The sequence below is a fragment of the Rhineura floridana genome, chromosome 8, assembly GCF_030035675.1.
Source record: "Rhineura floridana isolate rRhiFlo1 chromosome 8, rRhiFlo1.hap2, whole genome shotgun sequence".
Taxonomy (NCBI): Eukaryota; Metazoa; Chordata; class Lepidosauria; order Squamata; family Rhineuridae; genus Rhineura; species Rhineura floridana.
Window position 1 is genome coordinate 82,945,083 of NC_084487.1, and position 15,945 is coordinate 82,961,027.

Genomic DNA, 15,945 nt, shown 5'->3' on the forward strand with positions numbered 1-15,945 from the left:
GTGGCTCTTGCTTAGAATGTTGCTTAGATTTCTGCACATAATTCTGTACTTTAACACATTCTCATATGGAGTTTGAACCAGTACTTAGAGATCTTCCTATTACACACTGTTTATTTTGTAACCATCCATCCCAATAGTTTGTTAAATCTTAGTATAAGTTTTAAGAAATAAGATTCAGTCTATAATATGGCCTGCTGAATAAATAAAAGAGTGGACTTCAGCAGTGTTACGTTTTCTCAGTTAAGAAAATGAGTGCATGTAGTATAGAAACACCTAGGGTTTTAATCATGCATGAAGCATAGCCACACTTACAAAGCTGATGGTAATATTTGCAAAGGGTTGGTTAGTTGCTATCAGAGCTCTGAAGGGAGCTGTTACAGGCTATCAGTTTAGTAATCCTTGTGTTTAAAAAGTCCCTAAATATGTCTTTACAAGATAGACAAATCTGTTTTGGTCTAGTGGGCAAATAAGCCATGTGTTGAAAAGACTCTAAATATGCATTTACAAGATAGACAAATCTGTTACAGTCTATTGGGTCCATCATAGGCTTTTTGAAAGGCTCCAAATAGTTACATAGAACATATTCTTGCTAGACCACCAACAAAAATGAAGGATAATTAGGGAGTGGGGAGATGAATAAATCTGGAAATATCTAATTTTGCAGTTAACTTCACTGTCATGAATACCTTATTCGAAAGGGATGGTTTCCCTGCTTCACATGATACATTTGCAGTTAGTGAGAAGGTCTGAGTTGTTTGGGAGTCTCTTCACAGCAGCATCCTGCACCCAATTATTCTGTTCTAACCTAGTTAAGTCTTTAATCTCTGATCTAAAGTGAAATCTGAGACAGTAAGGGCATGTTTGCCCCCACCCCAGAAAAAAAGTTTGTGTATATTCTTCAGAACATCTATTCCCCACAAACCACATGGCTCTTGGTTTCAGCATGCCCTGGTCCTCTGCCTTCTTGCATCTCTGAAGAGATTGCTATGATCGCTGGACAGTCCTAAGAACATAAGAACATAAGAAGATAGCCCTGTCCTCCATGAATTTGTCTAATCTTCTTTTAAAGCCATCCAAGCTGGTGGCCATTACTGCATCTTGTGGGAGCAAATGCCATAGTTTAACTATGCGCTGAGTAAAGAAGTACTTCCTTTTGTCTGTCCTGAATCTTCCAACATTCAGCTTCTTTGAATGTCCATGAGTTTTAGTATTATGAGAGAGGGAGAAGAACTTTTCTCTATCCACTTTCCATGCATAATTTTATGCCATGCATAATTTTATACACTTCTATCATGTCTCCTCTGACTCGCCTTTTCTCTAAACTAAAAGCCCCAAATGCTGCAACCTTTCCTCGTAAGGGAGTCGCTCCATCCCCTTGATCATTCTGGTTGCCCTCTTCTGAACCTTTTCCAACTCTATAATATCCTTTTTGAGATGAGGCGACCAGAACTGTACACAGTATTCCAAATGCGGCCGCACCATAGATTTATACAACGGCATTATGATATTGGCTGTTTTATTTTCAATACCTTTCCTAATTATCGCTAGCATGGAATTTGCCTTTTTCACAGCTGCCGCACACTGGGTCGACATTTTCATCGTGCTGTCCACTACAACCCCGAGGTCTCTCTCCTGGTCGGTCACCGCCAGTTCAGACCCCATGAGCATATATGTGAAATTCAGATTTTTTGCTCCAATATGCATAATTTTACACTTGTTTATATTGAATTGCATTTGCCATTTTCCCGCCCATTCACTCAGTTTGGAGAGATCTTTTCGGAGCTCTTCCCAATCCCTTTTTGTTTTAACAACCCTGAACAATTTAGTGTCGTCAGCAAACTTGGCCACTTCACTGCTCACTCCTAATTCTAGGTCATTAATAAACAAGTTGAAAAGTACAGGTCCCAATACCGATCCTTGAGGGACTCCACTTTCTACAGCCCTCCATTGGGAGAACTGTCCGTTTATTCCTACTCTCTGCTTTCTGCTTCTTAACTAATTCCTTATCCACAAGAGGACCTCTCCTCTTATTCCATGACTGCTAAGTTTCCTCAGAAGTCTTTGGTGAGGTACCTTGTCAAACGTTTTTTGAAAGTCTAAGTACACTATGTCCACTGGATCACCTCTATCTATATGCTTGTTGACACTCTCAAAGAATTCTAATAGGTTACTGAGACAGGACTTTCCCTTGCAGAAGCCATGCTGGCTCTGCTTCAGCAAGGCTTGTTCTTCTATGTGCTTAGTTAATCTAGCTTTAATAATACTTTCTACTAGTTTTCCAGGGACAGAAGTTAAGCTTATTGGCCTGTAATTTCCGGGATCCCCTCTGGATCTCTTTTTGAATATTGGCATTACATTTGCCACTTTCCAGTCCTCAGGCACGGAGGAGGACCCAAGGGACAAGTTACATATTTTAGTTAGCAGATCAGCAATTTCACATTTGAGTTCTTTGAGAACTCTCAGGTGGATGCCATCCGGGCCTGGTGATTTCCCAGTTTTTATATTGTCCATTAAGCCTAGAACTTCCTCTCGCATTACCACTATTTGTCTCAGTTCCTCAGAATCCCTTCCTGCAAATGTTAGTTCAGGTTCAGGGATCTGCCCTATATCTTCCACTGTGAAGACAGATGCAAAGAATTCATTTAGCTTCACTGCAATCTCATCATTGTTCTTTAGTACACCTTTGACTCCCTTATCATCCAAGGGTCCAATCGTCTCCCTAGATGGTCTCCTGCTTTGAATGTATTTATAGAATTTTTTGTTGTTGGTTTTTATGTTCTTAGCAATGTGCTCCTCAAATTCTTTTTCAGCATCCCTTATTGTCTTCTTGCATTTCTTTTGCCAGAGTTTGTGTTCTTTTTTATTTTCTTCATTTGGACAAGACTTCCATTTTCTGAAGGAAGACTTTTTGCCTCTAAGAGCTTCCTTGACTTTGCTCGTTAACCATGCTAGCATCTTCTTGGCCCTGGCGGTACCTTTTCTGATCTGCGGTATGCACTCCAGTTGAGCTTCTAATATAGTGTTTTTCAACAACTTCCAAGCATTTTCGAGTGATGTGACCCTCTGGACTTTGTTTTTCAGCTTTTTTTTCACCAATCCCCTCTTTTTTGTGATGTTTCCTCTTTTGAAGTCAAATGTGACCGTGTTGGATTTTCTTGGCAATTGGCCATTTACATGTATGTTTAATTTAATAGCACTATGGTCACTGCTGCCAATCGGTTCAACAACACTTACATCTTGCACCACGTCCCGGTCCCCACTGAGGATTAAGTCCAGGGTTGCCGTCCCTCTAGTCGGTTCCATGACCAACTGGTCTAGGGAATAGTCATTTAGAATATCTAGAAATGTTGCTTCTTTGTCATGACTGGAACACATATGTGGCCAGTCTATGTCTGGGTAGTTGAAGTCACCTATTACTACCACATTTCCTAGTTTGGATGCTTCCTCAATTTCATATCTCATCTCAAGGTCTCCCAGAGCATTTTGATCAGGGGGACGGTAGATCGTTCCCAGTATTAAATCCCTCCTGGGGCATGGTATCACCACCCACAATGATTCTGTGGAGGAGTCCGCCTCTTTTGGGGTTTCGAGCTTGCTGGATTCAGTGCCTTCTTTCACGTATAGAGCGACTCCGCCACCAATACATCCTTCCCTTTCCTTCCGATATAGTTTATATCCAGGGATAACCGTATCCCACTGGTTTTCTCCATTCCACCAGGTCTCCGTTATGCTCACTATATCAATGCTCTTCTCTAAGACCAAGCACTCCAGTTCTCCCATCTTGGTTCGGAGGCTCCTAGCATTAGCGTACAGGCACTTGTAAGCAGTGTCTCTCTTCAAGTGTCTTTGGCACTTTTGGTTTGGCCTGTGGTAATTTTGCCCTTCTGAATTGATATCCTGTGCCCCTGCTCTCACAATGCTTACTTCTAGGCCTACCCCTTTTAACATTTCATAATTTCTTTGGTCTTTATCCCAGGGGGGAGGTTTATTCCGAACCGGACCTTTCTCAGCTCCTGTCGGGTTTTCCCCCTCAGTCAGTTTAAAAGCTGCTCTGCTACCTTTTTAATTTTAAGTGCCAGCAGTCTGGTTCTATTCTAGTTCAAGTGGAGCCCGTCCCTTTTGTACAGGCCCGGCTTGTCCCAAAATGTTCCCCAGTGCCTAACAAATCCAAACCCTTCCACCCGACACCATTGTCTCATTCACGCATTGAGACTGCAAAGCTGTGCCTGTCTGGCTGGTCCTGCACATGGAACTGGTAGCATGTCAGAGAAAGCCACCTTGGAGGTCCTGGCTTTCAGCATCCTACCTAGCAGCCTAAATTTTGCTTCCAGGACCTCACGGCTGCATTTCACCATGTCGTTGGTGCCAACATGCACCACGACCACTGACTCCTCCCCAGCACTGTCTACCAAACTATCTAAATGATGGGTGTCGTATCCAGGACGGGACTCAGGAACCAGACCAGTTGGTGCAGGCAAATCAGTTTTTATTAGAGTAATATCCAGACAAAAACTGCGCCTTCTCATTAAGTTGCCCTACAAAGCATATCCTGCGACATAGAAGAGAGTTGACAGAACAAGAACCCACTACCCCCCTGTCTCTTAAGAAGGGGGCATTCGAGCGTGAATTCTCTCACTCCGCCTCAAAGTGCTCTCATCTCCACCCCTTCTCTCCTCCCTCTTTTGCCTTCTCTTTAACTGTCTTCTTGTTCTTGGCGAAGGGGGAAGCACTGTCCCCTCCCCTTCTGAGGCCTCTGACTCAGGTATGGGGGAAAGAGGGGGGGCAAAGCTTAAACCGTCGGGCTGCTTCTACTGGCTTTTCTCTGAAACAGGAGGGAGCTAGATTCCCCCTTGCCCCTCCTCTCTCTCTGGCTGCTCTAAGCTCAAAGGAGGGGAAGGAGGTGTGGGAAGTTCACGGAAAGGAGCTGTGTCTGCTGGACTCTCAAGGTCTTGGCTGGCAGACAGTTCTATCTCTGGGAATTCCTCCCCCTCCTCTGCTTCTGTTTCACACAACTCTGGGTAAATGACCCCCTCCCTCTCCTCATCTTCTGAAACATCGGGGCCCCAATCCTGCATCCTGACACCATCCCCTCCCTCATGCTGTGCTCCCCCCCAACTTGTCGGTTTCGGACGGTGAGGGAACCGTTGATGAAAGTTTTTTACTAAGTCCGGGGCATGCACATCGATCTCATCTTCCCATGATCTGTCAGCTGGCCCATAACCTTTCCAGTGAATCAAATACTGCAGCTTGTTGCGTTTCCTTCTTGAGTCTAGAATCTCTGCCACTTCGAATTCAGTTTGCTCATCAACTACTACCTGTGCCCCTGGAGGTTCCGCCGGTCTTAACACACTGGGAGGGGCTGCTTTCATTAACAAAGAGCGATGGAACACAGGATGTATTTTAAAAGTAGCTGGCAACTTCAGACGATAAGCCACTGGATTGATTTGTGCTTCTATTTTAAAGGGCCCCATTCTCTTATCCTGCAGCTTTCTGCATTTGCCCGGCATCTGGAGAAAGCGGGTAGACAACCATACCTCACCTCCTATTTGAAGGGGGGGTCCCTCCCGTCGATGCTGATCTGCAACTCTTTTATAATCCATTTTGGCATTGTTTAATTGTTGTTTCAGTACCTGCTGCACTGCCTGAAGCTCCTGCAGAAATTCCCCTGCAGCCGGTACAGGCACACTCCCTGTACTGCTGGGGAAAGCTTTGGGGTGAAATCCATAGTTAGCGAAGAAAGGTGTTTGTCCAGTACTGGTATGCAAGGAGTTATTATAGGCAAATTCTGCAAAATGCAGGTAGGAGACCCAATCAGTCTGTTGGTAAGACACATAACAGCGTAAATACCTTTCCAAAACAGCGTTCAGTCTCTCCGTCTGCCCGTCCGTCTGGAGGTGATGAGCCGAAGAAAGTTTCAACTCAGTCTGAAGCTGTTTCCAAACAGTTCTCCAAAATTTAGCTGTAAATTGAGTTCCCCGATCCGAAACTAGACTATTGGGCAACCCATGTAGTCTGTAGATTTCCTTTATGAACAGTTTTGCTGTTTCTCTAGCTTCTAAGGCTCCTGAGCAAGGGAGGAAATGTGCCATTTTGGTCAAGGAATCCACTATTACCAGGATAGCCATCATTCCTTGTGACTTCGGTAAATCAGTTATAAAATCCATGGAAAGATCTTTCCAGGGTTCACTCGGGGTGGGTAGGGGTTCCAGTAACCCCACTGGTTTTCCTGTGTCTGTCTTTGCCCGCATACAGACAGAGCAGGATTTTACATAGTTCTCAATGTCCCAACACAATTGAGGCCACCAAAAGTCCTTAGCTACATTCTGAATGGTCTTAAAGATGCCAAAGTGCCCAACTGTGATGGAGTCATGACACTGATGCAAACTTCTGAGTCTTAGGTTCCCCTTTGGCACATATCTGGCAGCTTTAAACCACAACAGTCCATCCTTCCAATGGAAACTTACTTTTGAATCCTGGTCCTGTTCCATTTCCTGGATATATTGTTGCATGCTTGGATCCCCCTGCTGTGCCTTTCTGAGCTCCTCTTCCCATGAAGGCTGGCATACTCCCAACGTCAGCTTCTCCGGCAGGACAATGTACTGAGGATGGCTGTCCGCTTCATCTCCTTTGTATTGCGGTTGTCTGGATAGAGCATCCGCCCTCTGATTTTTTGCATGGGCATGGTAAGTAATCTTGAAGTTAAACCTGGCGAAAAACTGCGACCAACGTATCTGTCTCTGATTCAGCTTTCTAGCTGTTTGTAGACTTTCCAAGTTCTTATGATCAGAACATACTTCTATTTGATGTTGAGCTCCCTCTAAATACTGTCTCCAATTCTCAAAAGAGTCTTTGATGGCTAACAACTCTTTTTCCCACACTGTATAATTTCTTTCGGCATCCTTTAATTTTCTGGAGAAATACGCACAAGGATACAATTTCTTTCCTTCTCTTGCAAAAGAACCCCTCCGATGGCCAAATCTGAAGCATCTGCTTCCACGACGAAAGGGCGGGTAGGATCCACAAAATGCAAGACAGGCTCAGATGTGAACTTTCTTTTCAGATCCTCGAAAGCTCTTGCTGCGTTCTCTGTCCATTGAAACTTCCCTTTTCCCCTTAAACAGTCAGTAAGGGAGGCTGTTAACTTGGAAAAACCTGGGATAAATTTTCTGTAGTAATTGGCAAACCCCCAAAACCTTTGCACATCCTTTTTAGTGGTTAGCTGACCCCAATCCAATACACAACTCACTTTTCCTGGATCCATTTCTACTCCTCCTGCTGAGATTCGGTATCCAAGGAAGTCCAAAGATGATAAGTCAAGCCCACATTTCTCTAACTTAGCGTACAAGTGGTTCTCTCTTAGTCTTTTCAACACAGTTTTCACGTGATGGTCATGCTCTTCCTGGTTCTTTGAAAACACCAAAATATCATCCAGGTAACAAATCACATGCTGATCTAAGAGATCTCTAAACACTTCGTTCATAAACTTTTGAAACACGCCAGAGCTTCCACATAGCCTGAAAGGCATCACCAGGTATTTAAATTGACCATAGGAGGTATTGAAACTTGTCTTCCATTCATCCCCCTCCTTCATTCGAATCAGATTGTATGCTCCTCTTAAGTCCAGTTTCGTGAAGATTGTAGCAGAACGCAGTCGGTCTAACAACTCAGGAATCAAAGGCAACGGATAGCTGTTAGAGATAGTAATTTGATTTAAAGCGCGGTAGTCATTACAAGGTCTGAGTTCACCTCCTTTCTTCTTCACGAACAGCAAGGGGGCCCCTGCGGGGGACTGTGAGGGACGGATAAATCCTCACTTCAAGTTTTTCTCCAAAAACTCTCTCAGAGCCGCTCTCTCTGGCTCAGTAAGTGAGTAGATTTTCCCAGCTGGGATGCTCACTTCTGGCTCTAAATCTATGGCACAGTCGTATGGACGATGAGGAGGTAGGGTCTCTGCTTCAGTTTCATCAAACACGTCTGCAAAATCCACATATTTCGAGGGAAGGACCACCTCCTTGACCTCCTGCACTGCCCCTGCCAGAGCTTTTGCAGTTATTTCTGGCTGACAGTTCTCTTGACAGTACTGAGAAGTGAACCATACCACCGCCTCCTTCCAAACTATCTTTGGGTCATGCTTTACTAACCAGGGCATTCCCAAAATCACATCAAAGTTTGAAAGATCTGACACGTACAAGGAAATGAGTTCTTTGTGTCCAGGAATTTTGAGTTTCAATTCCTCAGTGGCTTGCGTCACTCTGCCTGATTTCCAAGGCCTCCCATCAATTGTTTCTACTGACAAGGGGGTGTCCAGTTTCCATTGGGTGATTCTGTAACATTTTGCCAACTTTGCATCCATAAAATTGGTAGAGGCTCCACTGTCTATCAACGCTGTAGAATTAAACATTACTCCTGTGGAAGTTGTAATCCAGATGGGTAGCACCAGCACCCCTTTTGAGGGTGGTTGTGCTACCGGAGGCCCTTTGTACAAAGCCGCGCCCAGCCCTCCGGCCTTTACGAGAGCTGGGTACTTTAGTTTTCCGACGGCCCTTTTTTCTTCCCTTTTAATCCGCATTCCCTGGCTACGTGGCCCGGCTTTGAACAGTAAAAACAGAGACGTTCCCGACGACGCCTTTCCCTTTCCTCTTCCGACAGCTTCGGACGGGCCCCTCCCTGTCCTTCTGCCGCGTTACCTGACATCCCTGAAGTTGAAGGGATTTTGCTGCGGGATGCTGACGCTGAATATCTCTGGGCGTCCTGTTTTTTCTCCAGGCGCCTCCCTTCCAACCGGTGATCGATCTGCAGGCACAGTCGGATCAGTCCAGGCAGGTTAGTTGGGGGTGTAGTTCTGGCTAGGTCGTCCAAGATCTCGGCATTCAGTCCACTCCGGTACATAAACATCAGGGCTGAGTCATTATAACCAGTTTCCTGAGCCAGAATTTTAAAGGCATTAGTATACTTTGAAACAGTTCCTTTCCCTTGCTTCAAAGCACCCAGTTGCCTCGCTACAGTCTCAGCTCTTTGAGGGACTTGAAACATCTCGGTCATGGCTTGCATAAATCCTCTATATCTTCCTAGAAGGCCATCCTTTCTTACCAGATACGGTGTGACCCACTTGGCAGCTTCCCCTTCCAAGAGGCTGATCACGAAAGCCACTTTGGCAGCATCACCAGGAAATTCTGCATTCCTAATGTCCAGATACATTTCGCACTGAGCCACAAAGGTGGAGAGCTGGTCACTCTGTCCCACATATTTAGGTGGTAATCCAATAGGGATCTTCACCACAGCGGCTGAAGGGGCTGTTCGCATTTGGTCTATCGTGGCCTTCAGGGTCTGATTGTCAGTTTTCAGTGTCCTAACTGTCGCCAACAAGGTTTGGACATCTGCCTGTAAATCTGCAACATTAGTCCTTAGCCGTCGCATTTCTTCCATCTCAGAAGTGGGATTTGTCCCCCCCTGCTGCTCCCTTTTCCATCTTGTCACGTTCAAGTGGTGGAAGCGTTGAGAGTGGGGTAGGTGGTTCTGTCAAACTGTCGTATCCAGGACGGGACTCAGGAACCAGACCAGTTGGTGCAAGCAAATCAGTTTTTATTAGAGTAATATCCAGACAAAAACTGTGCCTTCTCATTAAGTTGCCCTACAAAGCATATCCTGCGACATAGAAGAGAGTTGACAGAACAAGAACCCACTACCCCCCCTGTCTCTTAAGAGGGGGCATTCGAGCGTGTATTCTCTCACTCCGTCTCAAAGTGCTCTCATCTCCACCCCTCCTCTCCTCCCTCTTTTGCCTTCTCTTTAACTGTCTTCTTGTTCTTGGCGAAGGGGGAAGCACTGTCCCCTCCCCTTCTGAGGCCTCTGACTCAGGTATGGGGGAAAGAGGGGGGGCAAAGCTTAAACCGTCGGGCTGCTTCTACTGGCTTTTCTCTGAAACAGGAGGGAGCTGGATTCCCCCTTGCCCCTCCTCTCTCTCTGGCTGCTCTAAGCTCAAAGGAGGGGAAGGAAGTGTGGGAAGTTCACGGAAAGGAGCTGTGTCTGCTGGACTCTCAAGGTCTTGGCTGGCAGACAGTTCTATCTCTGGGAATTCCTCCCCCTCCTCTGCTTCTGTTTCACACAACTCTGGGTAAATGACCCCCTCCCTCTCCTCATCTTCTGAAACATCGGGGCCCCAATCCTGCATCCTGACACGGGCGATATCCGCAACCTTCGCACCAGGCAGGCAAAACACCTTGCAGTCTGCACGCCCATCACACACCCCACTGTCTATGTTCCTAATGATCGAATCACCCACTACAAGGATCCCTCCACCCCCTGGAGATATATCCTCGGCACGAGAGGATAGCTGCTCATCCCCCAAGGAATGGGTCCCTTCTAAGGGATCATTTCCCTCTTCCTCAGCTGGATGCTCTCCTTCCCTGAGACCATCATTCTCCATGATAGCAGAAGAGCTATCATCCTTGGAGTGGGACACAGCTATAACGTCCCTGAAGGCCTCCTTCACACACCTCTCTGCCTCTTTCAGCTTTTCCAGGTCAGCCACGTTGGCCTCAAGGAAATGAAGTCATTCCCGGAGAGCCAGGAGCTCATTGCACCGAGAGCACACCCATGACTTCTGTCCAACAGGCAGATAGTTGTACATGCTGCAGGCAGTGCAAAACACTGGATGTATGGGAAAATTTTGGCACAGGGCTCCACTCTGCCATATCACTCAGGCTTTTTCTTGTATCTCATCCAGATGTGAGTTTAATCCAGTATTACCATTGACTTCAATAGACTTTCAAACAGATTGACAGTGGATAAACACGATGGTGACTGTACACTCCAAGCTAATGGATTTGTATGATGTGGTATATGTGTGAAGCTGTGTGAACAAGATATTGTATCATCACCACCATGAGCACCATTACTGCCACATCATGAACAGAAGCCATGGGGAAGGGGCTGTTCTTTTCTATATCACAGGAATTGCCTTTTCTATCTTGATTTGAAGGGATGGAGATTGTTGCCTTCTTTGGAACAATTTTTTTCCTCATTGCAAACCAGACAGCTCCCTTCCTATTTAAATTTCACATGAAATATGCTTTATTTTAGTCACTCAGATGGTTTGCCTTGGGCTACTGAATCATAGCTGACAGAAAATTAATGACTAGGACAGTGTGATTAGTAGAGATGACAGACTACTGAACACCTACCTGCTCATTTACCACTGTCACAATACTTATACCAGCTATTATTATTATTGATTAATAATTGTCAAAGAGGACATGATTCCGTGGCAGTAGTCTCTTCATACAGGTACAATCAAACTGCATTTTGGTATACCACTGATAAAATAAATGGAAAAATAACAAGTTGTTAAGCTTTTAAAACTATTATTCTAAAGCATGTCTATCACACAATAATAACGCATACACTAACACATACACTAACACACAACCATTTACTTAGTCAACCTATAAGTTAGTAAACAGGAATTTAGTAGCTTTTTCTTGATCTTTGCAAGACTAGGTTAGGGGGAAAAATCCATTTTCTTACCAATCCCTCAATGATTTATTCAAACAATATAAATAAAATTTTATTTTGGGTAAGCTTTGGTAAGCCAACACTGTTTCATTTTGCCTTTGTCCTATGGGAAGAACTTCTCTAGCCTTCTCATAAGAACAGGGTTAGAGTGTCATTAAAGGTCCCCATTTGCCTATTCGTCAAAGCTTCAGCTAGTCTGTTTAGTTTCCAAATATCAAGCAAGGTTTCATTACATATTTTGAAGGCAAACCAAATATAAGAGAGACAAACAGTTTTGGTAAAAATCCCAAGTGCTATTGAATGAAAGCTATTTAATGAAAAATAAAAAATACCACGTTTGCAACTTAAATCCATACAAAGCGTGAACATATTATATCAAAAAAAGTACACTTGCTCTTTTGCAACCATGCTAAAAATAAAGATAAAAATCTAATGTCTGTCAAATAAAGAGAACCTTTAGTTTCTGAAATGAAAAACCAACAAAGCGGCAACATTTCTAAAAGTGTACTATTATTTGGGGACATTATATATCACAAGCTTTTCAATAGCTCAGGCAGGCTCTTTCACAGATATAATAAATACACAATAGACAGATACTCATGGCACTGCATACAATTTGTTCTCATTGTACTTCATTCGGAAATCATCATATAAAAGAAACAGACAAAGAAACTCTCTCATTTTCCAGCATGGGCCTTGATCTGGAAGGAACTAAGTCCATGTTCCTACAAAATCAAGTGACAAACGCAACAGAAACACAGGTTGTTTCTGTCTTTCCTCCCTCTGAAAATGAACAATTAAACCTCTAATGCACTTGCATGCAAGGACACTCAATAAAACCAGGAAGCTTAACATTTTGACATCAGAACCATGGCATGCATTTAATCAGCCTTGCGAACCCTTAATCAGATACACAGCAATATTTGGCTTTCATTTATACATTTCCAGATCCAGAGAAGTCTGACTGAGACATTACACAGGTGTGACTGATGCAAGAGTGAGCTTAGCTATTTACTTTATTATGCCTTTCAAAGGCATTTGAAATCAGCTATGCAAATAGTGTGCTGTGTGGGTTGTGGGGGGGACTTGTGCCAATGGTCTTACCTCATACTCAAAGTCCTCCGTTCTATCTGCATCTGCATGCAGACTGGAAAGATACTCATTACCTTCATAAAATTCATGCTCAACTGGATGAAGAGAATGACAGCTATGTGAAACAAAATAGAACAAAAACAGCAGGTTAGGGACTTTTCAAATTTTAAAAGGCCTTTAAAAAAGCAGTTCAGTAGCTTTTTTTAAATGTACAGAATGCTTTTTAGAACAGCCTGAAACATATATACCCACAAGGATCTTCAGCTGTCAGAACCCTTTAAAAAAGAGGGACAAAAATAGAGGACCTAAGTGCAATGTTGCTTTAAATATGGAGAAGTTCAAACAATTTGGACAAATCTTTGAGCAAATGCATTTGAAACTGAATTACTGGCATATCAGAGACACTCATAAAATTCTGAGTACAGTATTCAAGAAAGTACCTCTGGCTTGGAATCACACTTGTGCCTAAAGCACAGAGGCAATAAAATAGAATAGAAATTCAAGAAGAAACTGATACAATAAGGTACCTGAACAGAGAAAACCAATAGCTTCTTCAGTTGTTTGCCTGAACACAAAGAGTTAAAAGCATGTAGAAAAGTGGGGGCACACATGTAAGCCCTGCCCTGGTGTGTCCCCACACACATTGCTCCTCTCAGACCTTTGCACATGCATTATGATGATGCAGAGGCTTCTATCTACCTCTAGTTCCCTTCAGATCTTTGCACTAAACCCATGATGGTTGGGCGATAACCTAGTGCATATAAGTGCCTGGCCCCATTGACACATTTGGTCTCTGAAGCTCAGGCCAAACACTTGAATAGGGCTAAAGCCTGCCTTGCTGTAAACATTTTGTTTTTCTCAATAGAATAGCTATAAACTCGTGTGCAAAAAACTAGGAATACTCAGGTCTGCATAAAAACACGAGAGCCCTGCTCAAAGGTCCATCTGGTCCATCTATCTGTTTCCCACAGTGGCTAATCAAATGCGTTAGTGCATGAGGCAAAAACCTCTCCATTGTCCTATTGCAACTGTATTCAGCCCGTCACATATTACATCTGAAAGTTCTATTCTCCATAAATTTGTCTAATCCACAAATGGACTAAGGTTTCCAAAGACAATAGAGGACAATTTTCTTACAACGGGGCTGTGACCCCTGCCTATGAACCTCCTAGTTTTCCAAAATCAATGGACTTGAGCATACCCAGCTCCATGTTCAGTTTCACCCAGGAGTTCCAATATTGTTTTAGAAGTGAAGATTCCTTGCACAGTTTGCTAGTGCTGCAGAAAAAAATCTTATATCATACCTGTCAGAAAGCAGGAAGGGGCAGATGTCCGGTACTGGAGGTGTGGTTGGTCTTAGCTTGGCCAGAGCCATAATGTGCTCAAATGTAATATCTGTCTGTGTGCTCGCATCCATGAGCCGAACATCCTGTGAGCTCCCAGGTGTTTTTATCAGAGGTGCTCTCCGTAGTACCTGGACCACAATGGGCTCTTTTGCATTCCGAAAAGCTTCCACTGCCTCTTCATGAGTGGCTTTGGACAGATCTTTTCCATTGACCTAAGACAAAACAAATGTGACCTAGATTAGCATTAAGAGAAGATATGGGAAGTCGAACATTGTGATGTTAACATTTACCTAATCTTTTATCGTAGCTCTTCTATAATGCAGAAGCAAGACAGAAGAGAAGTGTTAGATCTAACAACAAAACCTGTTATGACATTTCCAGAATGTACAGACTGACTCTGAAAAAGATTGTGCTCCTGGAAATAGAAAGAAGTAAACAAAATAAAAAAGCACAAGTTTGTTTCATCCTTTTAAAAAACACGTAGGGAAAAGAATATAAGGAAAATGGGCACCCCCCCATACACAATGAAGTGACACTGCATATAAACTTGTATCAAGAATTTACAGATAGAATCGAGAAATGTGTGCTAGGATTTCAGCTTCCTCTCTTTCCCCCTGCAGCTCCCCACACACCCCAAAAATCTGCTCTGGATGGTCCCCCAACCTTCCAGAGCAGATTTTGAGGGTGTAAGAGTTTCAGCGTCGAATACAGGAAGGTTGCATGAGTGGAAGTCCACTCTACCCATTTCCCATACAGTGTTGGCTACAACCTAGAAAAATAGATTTAAATATTTGAATATCTAAATAGCAAAAGAAGAAATACATTGTTAGTAGACAATGTAACATAGTATCATTACATTAATGTTAACTTTAGTTCTGTTAAGGTGTTGGACTACGACCTGGGACACCAGGGTTTGAATCCCCACACAGCCATGAAGCTCACTGGGTGACCTTGGGCCAGTCACTGCCTCTCAGCCTCAGAGGAAGGCAATGGTAAAACCACCTCTGAATACCACTTACCATGAAAACCCTATTCATAGGGTCACCATAAGTCGGAATCGACTTGAAGGCAGTCCATTTCCATTTTAGTTCTCAAACAGAATAATCAATGGTACTACTAGTAATCCCTTTTATAACTGTAAACCAAAAGCAAAAGTAACAACAGAAAAATGATAACTTGATATATAGCTTTTCAACAGCAGAATGTAGAACCAAATACTAGTTGGTTCCAAACGATGGTGTAAGGGGGACACCTAATCTCTTTTCTCTGGTGCCAGAAGGCAGCCCTGTATCTGATAGACTACAACCAGTGTGAACCTCAGATATACAGCATCCCAAATGATGGACACCTTAGCTTCTAAAATCCTACTGAGATTCTAAAATGGAACTACAGTTTATTCACTGGATGTGATGAGAGTTTCATATTCAGAATCCTAGATCCTGCACAGAGTTGGTTGCTGGCCAGAGACAATTCAGCACCTTTCAGCCTCAGCTTCTCACAAGTAAACTGGGAGCTGAGCCACTTGTCCTGATCCTCAGTAATAATTTAAACTAATTATATTTTTTGTATTTTTTTAAATTAAAATTTACATTCTGCCTTTCTCTCATCTTCAATAATATTAACACAATAATATCAAGTTACAAAAAACACGCAATTAAAATATCAGGAGGAAAAAGTAAATAAACAAATAGTTAAGAGTGGCAGCAATGAACAGCTGTAGCAGCTTAGCAACTAAAATAACAGAAAAAAGACAGTTCAAAACTTGCAACTGCATTCAAAACTTTCTCTACCGAGAAGGGCTGTAACTCAGTGGTAGAGCATCTGCCTTGCATGCAGGAGGTCCCAGGTTCAACCCTGGCATCTCCAGGTAGGAGAGACCTCTGCCTGAATTCCTGGAGAGCTGCTGCCAGTCAATGTACACAATAATGAACTTGATGGACCAATGGTCTGACTCAGGATAAGGCACCTTCCTATGTTCTGTCAGTGCCAAGCA

At 43.5% G+C, this 15,945-nt stretch overlaps 1 protein-coding gene across 1 annotated transcript in view; it reads right to left on the reverse strand.

Annotated features, from left to right (window-relative positions):
• PDZRN4 (PDZ domain containing ring finger 4) overlaps positions 1 to 15,945 on the reverse strand; it is a 385,430-nt gene that overhangs the window by 55,882 nt on the left and 313,603 nt on the right. The window contains exons 4-5 of the mRNA XM_061639945.1: positions 13,911 to 14,164; positions 12,619 to 12,721 (exon numbers count right to left, since the gene is read on the reverse strand). Of these exons, the coding sequence (XP_061495929.1) occupies positions 12,619 to 12,721; positions 13,911 to 14,164 (357 nt within the window). The remainder of the gene's footprint in view (positions 1 to 12,618; positions 12,722 to 13,910; positions 14,165 to 15,945) is intronic.